The sequence below is a fragment of the Culicoides brevitarsis genome, chromosome 1 (genome assembly GCF_036172545.1).
Source record: "Culicoides brevitarsis isolate CSIRO-B50_1 chromosome 1, AGI_CSIRO_Cbre_v1, whole genome shotgun sequence".
NCBI lineage: Eukaryota > Metazoa > Arthropoda > Insecta > Diptera > Ceratopogonidae > Culicoides > Culicoides brevitarsis.
The window spans coordinates 32,170,873-32,191,515 of record NC_087085.1 but is presented as its reverse complement, the minus strand read 5'-3'; the positions used below and the strand labels follow the sequence as shown (position 1 = coordinate 32,191,515).

Here is a 20,643-nt window from a genome sequence, read left to right as displayed (position 1 = left end):
ATACACGTTAAGTCGCATACGCACGAAACAAATAAGGCTCCGTGTACGTGTCGAAACATTCTACAGGAGATCACTGCCGAGTCAAGTTTATTTTTATATTTTTCTCTCTCCGCGCTGTCACGTATAGCGATCGTACATATAGTTTTATTACCCGAGCGACGATACATGTCCCGTACTAATACAATTGTAGCATTTGACTCAGTTGAGTGTATGCCGCTGATGCGGTAACAGCATATTTTTTGTACAAGAAAAATTCTTGTTATTATTTTTCATTCATTCACACAAAAAAAAAAATAAATAAATTTAAATAATAATAAATAAAAAATTAGAATTTTTTTCCGCTATTTATTGTAAATTGTGACATCGATCAATCATTTAAATTTACAATTATTCGCGAGACTTTTGTTTACTTTTCTCGCGCTGTCATTATGAAAATATTATAAAGTTGTGACGAGACGATGTGTTATCGTGGATGAAAGTATACACACATGCACATGTACAAAAAAAAATATTAAAAAGCGATAATAATCTACTAACTAAGCAATTGTATCAGAACAGAAAAATTTTTGCACTGCAGTATTAAATGTGTGTTAATTATACATCATTATTTATACTTTTGTTTAGAATATAAAGAAACAGAATTTTAATACAAAAAAAAAAATATATATAATATATATTAAACAACAAGTGAATAACAATTGAAAAATAAATTAAAATATAAATAAAAGAGGATCGTGCTGACGTCACCGGTCAACAGTGGCAGCCAACAACAACAAAATCAATCAAGTGAATTAAATTCGTAAAAAAATATATATTATAATAAAAGAAATCAAATAAAGGAGCAAAGATCAACTTATAAGAACGACGACGAGTACAAAATTAATTTAATTAAAAAAAAGTTTTTTTTTTATAAATATTATTGTTCGTTGAAACTAAACAAGAAATTGTATTTATTTACTGTATGAATACAAAGAAGTGCCTTTCAGTATAATAAATTATTTTAAGTATTGTTGAAATTATAAACAATTGATCCTTTATTTAATATAAAGTGACTTTTGGATATCTTTCTAAGGTAAGAATTACTTTTAAATACAAAAAATAAATGAAAATAATATTTTTAAAAATGATTAATTGAACATATTGTATAAAAAAATGAAATATTAAAATTATCATTTTTAATAATACTTAAAATATTTTTATAATATGATATATTTTTTTTTATTTTTATTATTATTTATTTTAAAAAGTTATATTTAATTTTATTTTTTTAAAAAAATATTATTAAAAAATATTATTATATTATAATTATTTAATAATGTAAATTTAATTATAATTTTTTTTAAATAATAATAAAAAAATAATTTTATATCATATTATAAAAAAAATGTTAAATTAATTATTTTTAAAATTAAAATGATAAAAATTTAAAATATTTCGAATATTTTTCATACAAAAATAATTAAAATTTTAACATATATATTTTTTATTATTTTTTGCCGATCCTTTTTATCATATATAAATGTATATTATATTAAAACTACTCAGAAACAAAATGAATCACTGCAAAAATTTCACAATTTTTAGCGTAAACAAAACGCGACAACGTTAAATTTTTAACAATTTCTTCATATCGCATCCCATATAAGTAAGAAATTTACAACTTCTTTTTTTATATACATATTTATTTTTTTTTTGCAACTTGAAAAAATATCCACATAACTTTATCCTATCCTTAAAAAAATCAGGTTTTTCAGACAAGTCCATGTCCAGTTTGGTTTGTTCAGGTTCGCTCTGCATGTATCCGTGTGTGTGTGCAAGTTTTATTTTTCTTTTTGGTCACTTATATTGTTCCACTTCTGCCGAAATTTATTACAAAATAAAAATAATAATAATAAAAAAAAAACAAAGCAAACCTCGTACAAACACACACACGAAGTGGACAACGATGGAATGGACGTTTAATAATAATCGGCTTAAACGCGTCTTCTTTTTTTTTATTTTATTATATTCATACAGTATTTTTTTTTCGTCGTCGTCGTTGTCTGCTGAATGTTAATGTTTTTTTAAAAAGACTTTTCGATGTCCAGTTAAGGACTTTTTCGTACATGTACGAATCGTATCTTCTTAATATAATAAAAAATCTTATGTTATATAAAGCTCTTAAATTTTTTTTTATATATATGTGAATAAAACGAACATGGGCGTATCCGTACGGTTAAACAATAAACATGACTTTTGAGCAAAAAAAGATGATGGTTAAAAAAAATACCTTTTTGTGTCGATACACGTGAGTTGTTGTAAGGAAACACTTTTTTTTACAAAAAAAAATTTAAAAAATATTTTTTTTACCTGATGTTCATCCATTTATTTAAAATTTTGTAAAAACAAGAAAAACTGGGACACATCTATTGACTCTATTGAGGTTTAAAAGGATGGGAGTGCCTTCACAAAATATTTGTGCGTAGATTGGCTTGCTCACTCATGATCGTTCATTTTATGGTCATGTCAAAAAAAAATACAATTTAGACAAAACAGCGTGAAATTTCGTATTTTTTTATGACTTATGGAAGTTTCTTCCAAAACGGATACGTGATCGTTGTAGGATTTTTTTTTGTTTAAAAAAGATGATTCAGCTTCTTTTCTAACTTATTTTTGTACTTTTGTAAATCAGGGTTAAAAAAATTAAATAAAAAAAAACATTAATGCTTTTGCTGAAAAAAAAGTCAAAATTAATTTAAAATTAATATTTTTTTAATCAAGTTGAAATTTTAGTCAAAATATGTCAAAATAAAAGATATAATTTTTTCCAAAAATTCAATTTTTTTATGAAAACTGCCAAAATTTTTTTTACTACAAGAATAAATATTCAATGACAAATTTTTTCCAAAAAATTATTTTTTTTTAATCTTTAAATAAATATTTTAATTATTTAATATAATTATTATTTAATATAATTTTATTAAAATATATAATAAATTAATTTATTTTTTAATATAATTTTTTAATTTGACTTAAAACTCTGATTTAAGTAAAAAAAAAATTAATTTAATTAAAATAAGCTTTAAAAAATTAAATAAAAATTAAAAATTTTTTTCGACCCTGTTGTAAATTTAAAAAATAGAATAAGGCGACAATGACGCAATAAATATTAGCTTAGAAGTTACAGTTGAGTCACCTGAAAGATGTCAGCCACTTGTTTTCTGGTTAACAAAAAGTCAATATTTGTTCATTATTCGTTCAAATTTAAAAGAAAAAAAAAATAAATTCCATTAGAAAAAAATCCTCCGTACAGTGTAGTAAATAAAATAAATGAAAACCGAGTGTGTGGCACTATTTCTTCCTCTTTTCTGTACAACATACACTATTATTATAATATTATAGTGCTGTACAACTATCTGCGTTGCTTGTGTACTTACACTAGAGTTAGGTCATTAACCGGAATGTTTTACAGTAATTTTTTTTTTGAATCTCAACATCAACTGGAAAACAAAACATGTACATATCTATTGTGTATCACATGGCTGGATTTTGATGTGAAACTGTCGTTACAGGCTGCTGCGATGGATGTGATATGCTACCACAACAAATATGATGAGAGAAAGAAGAAATTTCTGAATCTTTCACACATTTTACAATGGAAATAAAATAGGATTGTTTACTCCCGTACACATGTATCTAAGTACATAGTATAACAATTGTTTTAATTGCGTTTCCGTTATATATATTTCACGGTAAAATTTTTATTTTATACACAATTTTACTGGCTTTTGCATTTCGTTCACTTCATTTATTTTATTATTGTTGTGTGAAAAAAAATATTATTACAAAAAAAAAGGCAAAAACAAGGCTAGTTTCCTACTTTTTTATAATAATTTAAAATTTTAATTATAACTGTATTTTTTGATAATAAAATAATTCGAGCGTGTAAACGAAAGAAAGAAAGTCATTAAAAAACGATTCATATATCCTTGTCGTCGTCAAACCTAACGATGATCGTTGTTATGACTTTTTATTTTAATGTAGTATTAAATTACCTGGAAATTATTGAAAGGATGTAATCAGACACCAAAATACTAATAAAATAACCTGTTCTTTCGAGTTAATTGTTTGTACAAGGAATAATTGTCGTACATTCCGAAAAAAAGGTTCAAATATCACATATCTTCTTCAAATGTAAAATAATAATAATAATTATCATAAAATATGCGAAGGAATTCAAAAAGTGTATATTTGTTTAACTTAACAGCCACACCTTATCGTTTTCCTTTAAAAAAAAGTATTCAAAAAAAATATAAAAGAAGCGTTTTTATGACAACGAAGTCGGTGACAATATGGCTTATTTAAGGCACACACATAAACTTCTTATTATTATATTCTTTTTTTTATTAACTTTTTTTTTAATGTTTGCGAATGTTTTGTCATCCAGCACTTTTTGTTGAAAAAAAAGTTAAAATAAACATGTCTGTGCTAAATAATTTTTTTTATTATTTAAAAAAGGGTGTTAATATTTGACTTTCTGATAAAAATAATTTATTTTGAATTATTTATTAAAATAATTAAATAATAATATTAAAAATAATTAAAATATATAATTTTAAATAAAATAATAAATTTTATTTTTTTTAAATATTTAAAATTTTTTTATTATAATTATTCAAAAAAAATTTTTAAAATTACTTTTAAAAAAATGAAAAATTATTTCCGAAAATAATTATAAAAAAATATTTTTTTTTTATTTTTTAAAATGAGAAAAATTTTAAATAATAAATTAATTTTTTAAATATTAATTAATTTATTTTTTTTATTATTTTTTTTAAAAAAAAAATTAAAATTACTTTTCTATTAAAATTAGGTATAAAATATTTTTTTTTAGTTAAAAAATTTATAAAATATTTTTTCCGAAATAATTTTAAAACAATATAATTAAAAAAATAATTTTAAATAATAAAATATATTTATTTTTAATTATTTTTGTATTAAATTTATTTATTTTAATTATTTTTTTTTTTTTATTAATATTCAAATAATTATTTTAAAATTATTTTATAAATTTAGTAAAAAAGGAAAAATTTATTTCCAAGAAAACTATGATGATGATGATGATGAAAAATCACAGCTTCCTCTATTTTAAATTATATTTCTCGTGTCTGTGTATTTTTTTTATTATTTAAAAATTTTATAAATAAACATACATCGTCTTTCCCATACACAAATTACACATCGTATGAAAATAACCACGTTTTTCCTGACAGCTCACCATATTATTCCTCTGTGTGGGAATGTAGAATAGACGAAATTTTTCACATGTAGCTACGTCGCCGTGAAGCGCAACAATTGTTACTTCCCCTCCAAACCAACACAAATGCAAAGACAGGAAACGAGCCGAGCCGAGGAGCAGTCAATCGTGTCCAATGTATAGTATACATATTCGTTATTCTTATGCAATGTATATGATGTGAGGAGAAAAATTCCTAGTCCTCGTTTATAGTATTATCAGAACATGTTTGAAAAAAAAATTTTTAAATATTACTTTAAATTAAATGTATTTGTGTGAATCACGTTCAGTAACGATGTAGACCCGATGGGGTTAGTTTCGTCCTCAAGTAATACACATAAATATATTCTAATATAAATATATATATATATATGAACAAAAAAAAATATTTTATTATATATACACAAGTTATATTTTGTTATAAAAAAAAATTAAAGTGACAATTTTATTATTAAAAAAAATAATAAAAAATATTTAAATAAAAATTTAAAACAAAGGAAAAATCGCTGAAGTGACAAAGAATATTAATTACAATAAATTCATTACTTAATCAAATAAATTATAAACAAAATAAAGGTGTGTATGAATAACTTTGAAAAAATATAAAAAATGAAAATTAATATTAATAAATAATAATAAAAGGAATTTGATCCGATTTTCATGGACTGCGCAATTAAAAACGAGTGTCGTCATCAATTTTTCAATTGTTCAAATAAAAATCCGAAAAAAAAGTATCAAGTTCGTACAAGCAAAAAAAATAAATTCTAATACCACATAAATTATTCTTAATTAAAAGTGACATTCCGATAGACTTTAATTTCAATACGAATCCAATAAGAAACATGTCCTTCCACGTCCTCAAAAATGTTGTTCCTCATTTATTTCTGTGTACAGAAGAGATTTTTTTTTATATTTTAACGCGTTGTTAGAATGATGTTTGATGATGATGTCTCGGCTCGGCTCGTGATGCGATGCGTTGGTGTTAGTCTTCGTCGTTAAACGACGAAAAATAAATACAACAATGTTTGTGTGTGAGTATGCGAAGAAGAAAAAGGAGCGGGGAAAGGGAAGCTCTACAGAAATTTTGTTTCGTCAGTCTGTGTCGTCGATCGGTGGTATGCCTTGCTCGAAAAAAAATTATTTGCAACAGTGTGAAAGGAATCGACGAGGAAAAACTATTTTTTTTTTTGCTGACATGGCGTTTTTACTAAAATAAAAAAAAATAATTAATTATTTAAAAATTAAAAAAAATATTTAAAAAAAGTGAAAAATGTGAAAGAATAATTTTTTATCAAGTGTCTTCAGAAAAATTTAACTAAAGTTAAATTAAATCAGACAAATACAATTGAAATTCAATTAACACACATCAACTATCGTATATATTCTTAACATATATATAATAATATTCAACAGGGTATGTACGTGAATTGAATACCAGAATCGTACAAATAATGATAATAATAAGTGATTTGCTGTTAATCGTGTCTCGTTTCGAAATTGATGATATACAGGACTCGTACCATACACAAGACACTTGCGGTTTGTTCAAATAATAGCAATAATAACAATAATGATGAAACAGATACGTAATATATTTAAGTGACAAGTGAAGTCAAATAGAAGAAAATTTCCTCTTTGATTGACGAGAATCATGGCTTACCGAAGTTTATCGTGATTAATCAAATTTCCGTTACTTTGAATGAAATATTTTTTTTTATCGATGCTTCTACAAGTGATTTGTCACCCCGTTATGTGTACGGTTGCATGCCTCACTGCATCCGAATGATTATGTGTGACAATTTCATACAGATCGGGCTCAATTTTTATAATTTTTTGTGCATGTGCAAAAAACAAGAAGAAATCAATACTTTTTTTTTCGGCATGATCCCTGGAAAAATTGATTTTTTCCCTACCTACGTGAAATTTTCGTGCGTTGTGCGCCGCATATGAACTTTCGTAGGCACACAGAGTAGTTAACAGCTGTGCGAAAAATACAAAAAAAAAAAAAAATAAACAAAACGCAGGTGATGTAGCTACTTGTGGGTGGTTTCATCTGCCTTCCTTCGGTTATCCTACGAAAAAATCAGCAGCAGAATAGAATGAAACACCCGAAAAAAAAAATTAACATCAGCAAGTAGGTTTGCTGGCGTGTCTTTGTGCTCAAGGACTATCGTTACTTAATAATAATAATCGCCAGCACCTTGTTTTTATTTTTCTCAAAGGCGCGTAGGACGATTATATTCACGCTACTTGAGTAAATTGACGGTACTGAAACAACGACGAGAAGTTGAAAAAAATGTTTGTACAAAAAAAAAACAATAGAAGCAAATTATATATTTTCATGTAAGAAACCGTTTTTATCTCGTGTAAGTAAATGGAGAGACTTTGAGAAAATATCTTGGGAATATTTTTTTATCTCTTTTATAAGGCTGATGCAACGGATTTTTTTAAATCCTGTTTTTTTGAAAGCAAAAAAAAATATTTTAAATTAACGGTCATTTTTTAAATTGACATTTTTGCTAAAAATTTGTAAAAAAATTAAATTTGTTAATTAAATTTAGAATTAAAAATAATTAATTTAAAATAACAATTTAAAAAGTTAAAAATTTTACTTAAATTTAATGTGATGATTAAATTAATTATTTTCAAATTTTTAACGGTAATTTTTTTTAAACTGACATTCACAAATTTTTTGCTTTAAATTTAAAGAAATTTAAAATTTTTGAAGATTTTGAAAGTTTTTTAAAAAAAATTATTTTTAAAGTAAACATTTTTACTAAAGTTTTATATAAATAAAGCAAAAAAAAACTTTCAAATTTTAAACGATCATTTTTTGAATTGACATTTACGAATTTATGCCTTATATTTATATTTTTAGATATTTTTAACTGCATTTTTTAAATAAATCTTGATTTTTTTAAACAAGACAAGAAAATTTAAATTTTTTTTATATTTTTCATTGAAAATTAATGCTTTTAACTGTCATTTTTTTAAATTGACATTTCAATTTTTGTGCTTTAAACTTAAAAATAAATTATAATTCTTTACAAATTTTTAGAATTTTAAAATTTTTTTAAATTAATCTTAAAATTCTTTAAAAATAAATTATAAAATATTTAACGGTCATTTTTTGAATTGACATTTAGAAATGTTTTTCTAAAAATTTGTAAAATTTGATATTTTTAATTAGTTTTTCAAGTAAAATTAATTTTTATCTAAAAATTCTTAAAATAGGATAAAATATGAAACATTTTCCCTCATTGCTACCACCTAACTCATGTAAAATATTTACAGTAGAAACAAACATAGAGGATTTCTTCTTATATATCTTCTATTCGAAGTCGTCTTATGTACTGCCTGCCAACATCCGAGCACATAAGCAACATATAAAAGCGCAACAATTTGTTTTGTGTGCTCTTCTCTCATCATATCGTCGTTCGCTCGCTCTCTCTTATAAATATTGTTGTTATTATTTTTTTTACTTTTCGTACGAACAGAAGCCTCTTTCGTTGTGGTAGTAAAAATTTGCCGATATATAACGGCGGCGGCGATCATCTTGATGTGATTTTTATTGCGAAACGAATCGACTTGTTCGGGTGTTTCTGTTCCTGAGTTTGTGTGTGTGGCAAAAAAAAAAATAATTTTTCCATATCCATGAACAAAGAAGCAGCTCTCAGGGTAGCAGAGCAGAGGCTTGAGTTGAAAACCTACTTTGATAAAATAACATTAAATCAACTCGCGATGCAATAAATCAACAAGATTACATAATGGCGTCCTCCGAGCTAAGTAGCGAGCTACGAGCCAGCTATTGTTATCGAAAACTAAAAAAAAAACTGAACTAGAATAGCGTTCGTACGATGCCTGCACCCACACGCTGAATTTTAATGATCTCGTTCCATATATAGCTGTTTGGAAGTAGAAACAATAACAACAATAGAGCAGCGATATACGCGACTCAAACAATAGAGAAGATGATGAGGAACGCGAGAACATCCATCCATGTTGAATTTCAAAAAAAAAAAATTATTTCATGATTAAACTAAATACTTATTAGTTCAGGCAGGCAGAAAATTCCACACTCGATCTCGTTTTTCGTTCATTTCATTCATGATTGAGCTAGAAAAAGGGATGGGTCGATATGTCAAATCGTTTACTCGTTACAGCGAAGTTGACTCGATCGTCCCACTGAAAGTCAATAAATAGATTTTTTTTTTCGTTTTCTGTGTGATGTCAAGTCAATCAAGGGCATAAAAATTAACTATCGTCGTCGTTGTTTGGTTGTTTGGTGATATATCCATCCGTTTTGTTATCTATCGCTGCCATATAAGTCACTTTGTGTGGTTGATCTACGACCATCTAATAAATATAAAATCTTGGCAGAGGTTTTTTCGATCTGTTGAATGAGATGAAATGTGATGAGAGCGCATTTTTTGATGATTTTTGGGCGTTCCTGAAGAAAATATAAAAAAATAATTTTTTGATACAAAAATCTTTTAAATTTGTTACTATTTTGATTAATTTTCAACATTTTTATACAATTTTTATTTAAAAAATATTTTTTATAGTTAAATATTTTTATATTTAAAATAAAACTATCCGAACAAAAATTTATTTAAAGAAAATTCGTGAAAATATTGAAAAAAAAATTATTTATTTTTTTTTTTTCAATGAAATAATCTGAAAATTTGATTTGAAAAATGATCAAAAATTTTATTAATTTAATGTAATTAATTAATTTTTTGTTTATTTTAATTTTATTAAATTTATTAAAAATAATTAAAAATGCTCAATGAATTTTTGAAAATTTTTTGATTTAAAAAAAAAAAAATAAAAAAATATATTTAATAAAAAATTAAATTATAAAAAATTATTTAATCAAAAAATTTTAAAATTAAATTATATTAATTTTTTTTTAATTTTGCTTTAAAAAACTTAGAAATGTTCTTAAAAATATTAAATTTTAATTTATTTTAAATTTTTTGAGAAAAAATCAATTTGATACATAAAAAACTCTCGTAAAGCCCTTTTTCAGTCCACACAACGCCCTGTTTTTTCTATCGCAATGCATCTCCACACGAGTATCTACATATCACATCCGTGCAATAAATAAATAACATAACAATACAACATGCATATAACGGTTTCATGTTGTTTCAAACGAACTTAGGTTCATCTACTACTATTATTTTTACGTACAATAGAGAATAAATTAACTCCAAGAGGAAATAACTGTCAAAAAAAATATTTTTTACAACTGCCATTTATTTTTATATTTTTCTAGTAGGCATGGATCATCTCCCTTAATGCTGCTCATTATTGATGGATGTTGACAATTTCATATTTTTTAAAAAAAAAATAAAAATATTTTTCTCTCAAGAGAGATGATTGTTCGAAATTCCTTACTTAAAATTTTTACGATCACTTACAAATGCAAATTTCACTTGACTAACGGATTTCTCGCGTCAAGTACGTGTTACTCAACACAAATTCTAAGGAATTCTCAGTAATAATAATAAAATTGTTAACAAAAGTCGCGAGAATTATGACTCCGAAGGCAGAAAAAAAAAATTAATTGCCTGTGTGTTATCGAAAACAATTGATAAGGAAAAAAAAGCCACAGACTTTATCGCACTTTTGTTGTGCAAACAAAGATTACAACGCGGGTGACACAATCGCACAGAAAATAATAAAAACAAAGGCTTTGCTTTCATTTCACGCCATTTTAATATTTTTTTTCCTTGTTCAAGAATTTTTTTTTTGTTACTCACTCGTGAAGTTTCTATGAAACGCGCAAAATAACATCTTCATTCTTGAACATGTGAATTAACGAAAAAATAAAAATTTACGTATATAGGATTCTTATTGACTCAAAAGTAATAATAATAATAAAAATTTATTCGAGTATTGAAGATTTTTCTGAAGAGCGACGATTACGTCAATGTCGCCTGTTTTTTTATTCAATTCTTGCCTTTTTGCTCATTTGTTCATGTCATTTTATTGTTTATCCAAGCAATTAGCAATATATTAGACGTTTCCTTTTTGGTTTCATTCATTCATTGTGGTTTCTATACAAATTTTTCGCTGTATCTACGACGATGATCAAATTATACATGTACACAGGATGGATGATGATGGACGAATAGAATGCCGAAAAAAAAATTTTTTTTTTAAAATTATTATTGTTCCTTTGTCTTCTTTGTATGTACTTGTGTTGATTTTGTGACTCGGGCTGATTTTTAACTAATGTGTGCTTTATCCTCTTCAGTCGTTTTGCGATGGATGGCACTTCAGGCAGGCATGTTTAATGGCATGGAATAGAGAAAGACGACAGAAAATAAAGAACACATTATTAATTTTCTGTCTTTTTTTGCTGTTTGAATGACTTTTAGGTCAACTTATTTGGTACTAAAAGGTTTTAATTTGCATATTTTATTACGATTGTGGATATTTTTTATTATTTTTTTCATATTTATTTTATATATATGGATGATTCACGGCTTCCTGAATAACTTTTGTACAAAATTAATTTTGTATTTTTAATATTTTCCTGGAAGGATATTATCCCTTTTGATTTTTTAGTTTTGCGTTTGTGGATTTTCGCATGACCTTCGTGTTTTAACATATATTTTATAAAGATATATAATGAAAAAAACTTACTTTTATATAACTTATAAAAATATATAATAAAAAAAGTTATTTTTACATAATTTTTGAAGATATATAATAAAAAAAATATTTTTTATATATTTTTAAAGATAGGTATATTAAAAAAAAAGAAATTTTTATTAAGTTTCACAAATTTCCTATTAAGAATTATAATGAAAAAATTTATTTTTATTTATTTTATAAAGATATATAATGATATATATTATAACAAAAGTTATTTTTTATATATTCTCTTAATATATAAAACTCTAACGGTTGTTAGAAATCAAAGAAGATCACAAATAAATAATATTTTTAATTCAAATTCACCTGTAACGCTGCAAAATTATAAAATTACAGTAAATATTGAACCAAAAACTGTAAAAGTGTCAGTGTCAACATGTCTTAACAGTATAACTTTATTAATATTATTGTCTTTATGATCTTTCTCTTTAATAACGCACATCATATAACCGCAATTTTTATTGTTAATATCGAAACTTTCCATGCCCGTGTGAGATATTATTCTCATTAATAACAAAACGAATTTAAAAATTGAACATAAACATAATATATATGATAAAAAAGATTAAAACCTCCGTTTAATACCCAATTTTGTGTTAATTACCGTCATTTTTTATAAATTATTACTAAAAAATTTATTTTTTTTTGTTTTTATTGCAGGAGCATCAATACTAAAAGGCATCTCCCAACATACCCAAAAGTAATTAAAAAAATTACAAAAAATATGAAAACAGTTCAATTAATAATGTTGCTATCGACAAAACGTGAAAAAAATTAATTAAACAAGTGTCTGAAACAAAAAAAAAGAAGATTTTTTATGAGCAAACATAAAAAAGAATAAAGAAAGAAACGGAAATCGAGTGGAAAATTAAATAATAAATACATTTTGAGGAAGTTTAAGCGAGAAATAACACGAAAAAATGGCGTCACAGAGATTTTGTCTGCGATGGAATAATCATCAAACGAATTTGTTGTCCGTTTTTGATCAATTGTTGCACGCGGAAACCTTCACTGATGTCACGTTAGCTGTTGAGGGGCAGTACCTGAAAGCGCATAAAGTAAGTTTTATTATTTTTTTTCTTAATAAAAAAAATATTTTAATTAAAATATTTAAATTTCAATTTAAAAAATTAAAATATTATAAATAAAAATTAATTTTAATTTTAAAAATTTTTTATATTTTTTTTCATTAAAAAAATTTTTTAATTAAAAAATATTTAATTTTAATTTTATTTTTTAATTTATAAATATTTAATTTTTAATTTAATTTATAAATATTTATTTTTTTTATTAAAAAATTAATTTCAAATTTTTTTACGTATTTTTCAGATGGTTTTATCAGCATGTAGTCCGTATTTCCAACAAATTTTCACAAATCACCCCGAAAAGCATCCCATTGTCATCCTGAAGGATGTTCCGTTTGCCGACATGAAGTGCTTGCTGGATTTCATGTATCGCGGCGAGGTTTCTGTTGATCAAGAACGTCTCACCGCATTCCTGCGCGTAGCTGAAAGTCTGCGTATCAAGGGTCTGACTGAAGTAAATGACGACAACAAAGCGTCATGTCCACCGTCAGCGGGTAACAATAACTCGCAAGCGAGCCAAAATGCGTCGCAACAGCAATCGCAGCAGCAACCAATGACACCACCGCCTAATTTACATAGAATTAATCCCTATTTATTACAACAACAGCAACAGCAACAAAGGCAGCAAACGGAGAACAACACGTCGACACGCAATAATAACACGTCGAATGGCACACAAAACATGGCAGTCTCAAATCCGTTGCTCGGATCTGCGTTATCGGGACCCAAACGGAAACGCGGAAGACCACGGAAGCTGTCGGGAAGTGATATGGGCGAAGATTACGAGGACTTGGAACGGGAAAATCTTGTGCAGGTAAGAAATTTCACGTAAAAAACCTAAAAATTTTACAAAAATTAAATTAAAATTTATAACTTTTAAAAGGGCTCACCGGAAATTTTGGAAGTTAGAATGGGCACGGAAGGTTTTCAACAATCAGGCAATGAAGGATCCGACGAAAATGGCGTTAGTCGATCGATCGATGATGGTGACGACTCTTCCAACGTAAGTTTTATTTTTTAAATTTTCCTAAAAAATATTTTTAATTTAAAAAAAATTCAAAAAATAGGATGTAATTGAAACTTCTGAAGCATCTCACCGCAAATCAACGTCGTCACCAAATGCAGCAGCTTCAACGTCTAAAGGAGGCAGTCCCAGAAAAGATGAAAACACATCAGGTAAGTCACACAATTTTAATTTCCATCCTAAAAATTGAATTTTCAATCAATGAAACATTTAAAAAAAATTAAAATTTTCAGAGTAAAATAAAATCTAATGCTGTAAATATATTGAAAAAAAAATTAAAAAATCGTCAGAAAAATTTATTTAATTATTTTTTATCATTTATATTTAAAAAAAAAAAATTATTTATTTTTTTCCAAGAATTTTTGTAAATATAAAAACCCCTCTTCAGACATTTAAACGCGAAATTATTTGGATTTTATTTTCTTTTGATTTAAAAAGACCGGAAAAGCTAAAGGGATTTTATTTATCATTATTTATTATTTTTAATGATTTTTATCATTTTTACGAAAAAAATAAAAATAGAGGAATGAGTTAAAAAAAAGTGCTTCGTGAAAAAAAAAAAGAAAAAAAGTTTGAATTCAGTGCAAGTGTAGTTTTTTCTCGTCGGCAGGTGAGTTCGTGATTTATTATGTTTTTGTAGTCATTTGCATTAAAAAAAAATAAACGAAGCATTAAAGATAGGGAAACAGCATTAGGGATTTTGGCCGACGTTGAGAAAAACTGCAAATAAATAAACTGAAAATCGTATTTTTAAAAATTTTTATAAAAAAAATAATTTTTGGTGTTCGAAAAAATCGTTCATGACTTTGAAACAAATGTAAAAATGGCTTTAAAATCCCTATAGCTTTTCCTTGTCGCTTAAAATTTTTTTAGATTTAATTTTTTTATAGGATTTAATTTTATTAAATTTTTTTTCTGTTTTAGATTATCCCGGCGATAACAGTCAAATGGATTCTGACGATCAAACGATGGATTCGACATACATTGAGCCTCAATTGTTGATGGATGAGTACGATGAGCCGCTAGAATTCAAATACGATCCAAGTAATGCGGATTCATCGACACCCACGCCCGGCAACGTTTCGTCCTCGAGTAATGCGAGCAACAATAACAACAGCAACAGTTCACTCACCATTAGTACAACGCCGACAACGACAGCGCTAATGCCCAAATTGGCTCTCATACCAACGCAGCAGCTCTTGCAGCAACAAATGCAGCTGAAAATGAACGCTTCCACGCGGAATCTCCTACCAAAGCTCCAAAAACGTCCAAAATTGTCGAAAAACGAGAATGGCATGGACAAGGCAACAGCGGCAAATGTCGCTGCCTTGTCTCCCTACAACTTGGCAAATGTCCTCGGAATGAAAAGCGATTTCATCGACTTGTTTGCGAACACGATGGTTGCGGCGAAAAAAGGCGCAACGCCGCAATCGACGACACCAACGCCCAACAACACTTCGGGAACGGGCGCCGGCTTGAAAGTCGAACCGCTAATTTCGGGAAATCGCAACAACAAGTACGTCATCGAGGACAATGAGGGATCCGTGCGTGACTATTGCACCAAAGAGGCTGATCACGTGTACCGTTGCAAGGTCTGTTCGCGCGTTTACACGCACATCAGTAACTTCTGCCGGCATTATGTGACGTCACACAAGCGAAATGTCAAAGTTTATCCGTGCCCGTATTGCTTCAAGGAATTCACGCGAAAGGACAACATGACGGCACACGTCAAAATTATCCACAAATTGGAATATAGTGCGCAACAGGCGCAACAGCAACACAGTTTATCGGGATCGACAACGCCCACAAACTCGGGAACGTCTCTCATACAGACGCCCGATATTTCACCAATGCAACTCGTGCAAACGGTCATGCAAGCACCTACTTCGACGCCAACTATGCCAGCACCACAAGCGGCAACAAGTCAATAACTTACACTGCAAAAAAAAAAGAATGATTGAATGAAAGTTAGAATTGTTTATTTCTTACTATCTTACATAATTATTATTTTTTTTTTGTTTTTTTTTTGATGAAAAAGTAGAAGAAATGTTGCAATTATAATTTATAAAAGAAAATTCTCAAGTACCTTATTAAAATTACTTTGTTTATTTTTTTTCTTATTATTATTATTTAATATAAGAATTACGCGAAAAAAAGTGAAATATGTAGAAATTAATTAATTATTTTTATTTTTAATATTATTATTAGAGAACACGAATCATATATAGTCAAGTCTTATTTAGTTGATGTTTATTTTATTTTTATTTTGTTGTTTATTTTTTATTTAATTAAAAATCAAATTTATTGCAAAGAAATGCGAAACAAGTAAAATTTTTAAATATTTTATTTTATTTAAAAATTTTATTTATTTCGTAAAGTCACCTCTACCTCTCGATCTTTCTGTCTCGGATTTGTTAAACAAGTCAAAATATTTTTTTTGAGTCTTAACTCACATCTTCTAACGTATCGTGCACATGCACCGAAATTCTCGTCACCAATACACCTTTAGTCCTTACCATTTTATTAATAATAATTATATTTTATTATAATTGTAGTCCTTAGGTTCCCTTGTATATTTTTTTGTGGAAAAAAACAAACAAGAATCAAAACGTCTTCCAAATGAATTATTAATAATTATTATTTAAAAACACATTAAATAATATATAATATTAAATACCTCTTAATAAAACAGAAAAAATAAACAAAAAACATCTAAAATTGACTTTTTGCATGTGTGGTGGCATTTTTGGTCGTTATTTTAAAAAAATTTAGTCTTACAAAAAAATCATTCCGAATAATTTTTAATAATGTTAAAAATTGTATAAAAGTATGTGTGAAAAAAAACTAAAAGTAACAGATTGCCTTATAAATTTTAATAATTAATAAAAAAGTGTACCTTCCGATTATAAATATCAATTGTGGCCTTACAATAATACAATAAAATAAAACAGCAAGTGCCAAAATTTGCTCACACTTCCATTTTTACGAAGGTTTATAAAAATTAATATTTTTCGAAAAAGATCAAAATTTAAAAAAATAATTTTAGGCAATACATACGAAAAAAGTTAATAAATAATAAAATATATAATAATTAGTTAGGCATTAAAAGTCGTTTGCATCCGTACTTTATTCATTAGAAAACGCATTTTCATTGTAAATTTTATTTATTAATATTTTTTGGGTATTTTTGTCTTCTATTTGGAATTCATTATTATAATTATTTAAAATTTTTGATGTTTTAATACACATACATTAAAAAACGTATAAATATTAAACTTATAATTGTATATTTTTTACCACCATGAAATATCGAAATCATATCGTTTTTGTTTAAATTTTATGTTATGGCATTATATTTTAAACAATTCAGTTTTCATATAACATTATTTTGTGTAATAAGTTAATAAAAATAAAATGTTTTATTAACACTTCTAATTTAATTAAACACACACATTATTATAATCATTATTATCATATATGTGTCTATGCATTAAGTAGATAGTGCAATTTATATTTTATCAATATTATTATAAAGTTACATATTTTATATATATAAATAAATATAATTAATATATTCTCGTCTAAACATATAGATTTTCATATAAATTTTTAAGATTTATTAACATTAAAAATACGTATATTCATTTATTTGTATATGATTTGCTTTTTGAACAGACAAATCGTTCAATTTTGACTAACTAAACTGTATGAACTAATAATTAATAATAAATAAATCAAAACAAATTATTGAAGAGACTGTAGATACACAAGAAATAGTAATTAATAGTAATAGTTCTCACACACACACATATACACAGAAATTACTAAGATGCAATTTAAAGTTAATATATGTAGGAAAGTAACAAATCATAGTTTAATATTAAATTATATTGAACAACACTGAATCCAAATATTTATCATTATAATAAATAAATAGTTAAAGTCCCAATTTTTCCCTTAAAATAATAATTGTTAAAGCAATTTATAATCATAAACATGCAATAGTTTTATTTGGTGAAATGTTAAAACGTCCCTTCAAAATTTTTTCAAACGCACAACAAAATATATAAAATTAAAAAATAAATAAAAAAAATAAACAAATCATACCAAAACAAAAATGTACTATTATTTATATACTTACACACGTTAAATAATTTAAATAAAAAAAATATATATATTAAAAAAAAAACAATAATAGTGATCATCATTATCAACATATAGAAAAAAAATATTATTTCAAAATTTGCAGCACCCAACATTGTATAATTCATTAATATTATATATTTACGTTTCCTCACGTTTTTAAAAAGAAAAATAATAATAATATTAAATAAATAAAAAATATAATATTTTAAAAATTATTTAAATATTTTTGTTTTATTTATTTTTTGCTCATTTTTTTTTATTGTTTCATTGATTATTTTAAATTATTATTTTTTATTTTGATATTTTTATTTAATTTTTTTTTATTATTTTTTTACAGATTATTCAAATAACAAAAAACCGAAACACCAACAACTCTTACCGCCAATAATTCCAAATTTAGGTCTCTTGATTGCCAATAAAACCTTGGAGTCTGTGCCCGGTGCGAATATGCATTCAATAAAAATCCGCGTGAACCCCATGATGCAATCGAAAAAATCGTCGTCGTCGTCGTCAAATAACGTCTCAAACAGTTGCGACATGCCATCTCAAAGTGCCCAAGACTTGGCACAACCACCGACCTCATCGACGCACGTTTCCTCATCGCCCCTCTCGGAATATCAGCAAAATAACATAACGGTTCCTATAATTACCTCGGTCACTAGTTTATCGAATAACAGTAGCAGTAACAGTCAAACGCCGACAAATTCATCGCAATTTGTCGCAACATCGAGTAGCGGCAACAACAACACATCATCGGGCCGTCAACCTCTGCGACGTCGCATCCGGCGAAAGGGCAGTTTGCCCGACGAACAAGCGGAACAATTGACGGAAATGTCTGTGCGCGGTTTGAATCTCTTCCGGTACGCAAGTATCTCCGAAGGGGTGTACAAGTGCACGGAATGCGCGAAAGATAATGTCCAGAAAACTTTTAAGAATAAATACAGTTTTCAACGACATGCATTTTTGTATCACGAAGGCACACAACGAAAAGTTTTTCCGTGTCCGATTTGCAGTAAGGAGTTTTCGCGACCCGATAAGATGAAGAATCACATGAAAACAACGCACGATTGCTTCGTGACAAAAGACACAAATAACACATTTCCCTTGAACTTTCTCGTTGGAAGCGGCGGCGATGCCATGAGCCCGAACAACGGACCAATTATCATGCATCAAAAGCACGAAAATGACAATCAGCAGCAGCAGCAACAACATGCGAACGCTACTTTGGAATATTTGAGACAACAAAGCGCCGAAAATTCGTTGCAACTTCAAATGATTGGACTCAACAGTGCCTTATCTCTAACGATGCCCAAACTAGAAAGTCTTCTTCCTACAACTCAATGAGCCTTATTAACATAATTTTAAGTATTTTTCACGTTTTTTTAAGATAAAACTATTTTTTGTACAATAACGTTTACAGTAAAAGTGCCCAGTTGATGCAATATTTATTATTTAAATTTTAACAGTGAAGCGCCCTCTTTTTTTTTAAATCATAATTTTTGGTGCTGATCTCATCTCATAAATAATAGTTTTCTTTGTGTGTATTTTAAATCCTTATAAATTAAGAAAAAATTAGAACTGTGTGAAAAAACGTTGCCTTTTTTATATGAAATAGACACAGTGCCTTAATAAGTCAATTTATATTTTTAAATATGTATTATTAGTAATTAAGAGCTTTTTTTCAATATTATATAACATACATAAATAGTATACATATATCCACCAATATACATCTGAACCAGTGATGGCTTTTATTAAAGTTAAAAAAAGGTCTCAAAGAGACAAAAATGTCTAAATTTAAACAAATATGTAAATTTTGCCACCGATATCTTATTTTTTAAAACTCATTCGACAAACAGTTCTACATAAAAAATTTCAAAAGTATACAAAATTATTATTTATCTTTGCAAGTTTTTGTGATAATCATGAAAAATGATCACTTTTAAGTTCTTATCGCATGCATTTTCTAGATTTATTATGTAAATTTTTTAGTTTATTATTATTTTTAATTATATATAATTTTTGTATAATAAAAGTTTAATACAAAATATATACAAAAAACACCAACAAGTGCCTTGATACAAAAAAGTATATATAATAAAATAATTAGAAAATCATAAAAAAATGTACAAATATTTTTTTTATGTTTTTCTGAGTTTAAATAATCGCACAAAAAAAAAATACAAAAAATTGGAATGATTGAAGCACAAACCGTGACATGACACAAAATAAATAACTTAATATATATGTTTAATATTTTTGTTATTACTGCTGTGCAATGAAGCAATAATTAATGATTTTTTTTTATTAGATTTGATTTTTTTGTAGAGAAAATCCGTACTATATTATATAAAATTATGTTAAATTATGAATATCATAAAAAATAATATTAAGTTAGATTAATTAATAACAAACAAGCTTTTCTTGATTTTTTTTTTCTTTCA

At 26.4% G+C, this 20,643-nt stretch overlaps 1 protein-coding gene across 3 annotated transcripts; it reads left to right on the top strand.

The window, feature by feature from the left end:
• The first annotated feature begins 254 nt into the window (after nucleotides 1-254).
• LOC134827526 (protein tramtrack, alpha isoform-like) lies at nucleotides 255-19,633 on the top strand. 3 transcript variants are annotated; one of them, XM_063840205.1, is made up of 6 exons: nucleotides 255-1,072; nucleotides 12,605-13,002; nucleotides 13,274-13,843; nucleotides 13,913-14,032; nucleotides 14,097-14,205; nucleotides 14,978-16,236. In XM_063840205.1, the coding sequence occupies exons 2-6, from the start codon at nucleotides 12,865-12,867 to the stop codon at nucleotides 15,982-15,984; spliced, it is 1,944 nt and encodes a 647-aa protein (XP_063696275.1). In that variant the 5' UTR covers nucleotides 255-1,072; nucleotides 12,605-12,864; the 3' UTR covers nucleotides 15,985-16,236. The 3 variants fall into 3 exon arrangements, with proteins under 3 accessions (XP_063696275.1, XP_063696278.1, XP_063696274.1); XM_063840208.1 differs by lacking the exons at nucleotides 255-1,072; nucleotides 14,978-16,236 and adding exons at nucleotides 5,584-5,851; nucleotides 18,537-19,633; XM_063840204.1 differs by lacking the exon at nucleotides 255-1,072 and adding an exon at nucleotides 5,584-5,851.
• The last annotated feature ends 1,010 nt before the right edge of the window (nucleotides 19,634-20,643 follow it).

What these genes read in the sequence shown, in the direction of transcription:
- LOC134827526 (XM_063840208.1), top strand. Translation starts at nt 12,865, where the DNA reads ATGGCGTCACAGAGATTTTGTCTGCGATGGAATAATCATCAAACGAAT. An exon ending in AGTACCTGAAAGCGCATAAA is followed by an intron (nt 13,003 to 13,273) that starts GTAAGTTTTATT and finishes CGTATTTTTCAG; the next exon opens with ATGGTTTTATCAGCATGTAG. An exon ending in AAAAGATGAAAACACATCAG is followed by an intron (nt 14,206 to 18,536) that starts GTAAGTCACACA and finishes ATTTTTTTACAG; the next exon opens with ATTATTCAAATAACAAAAAA.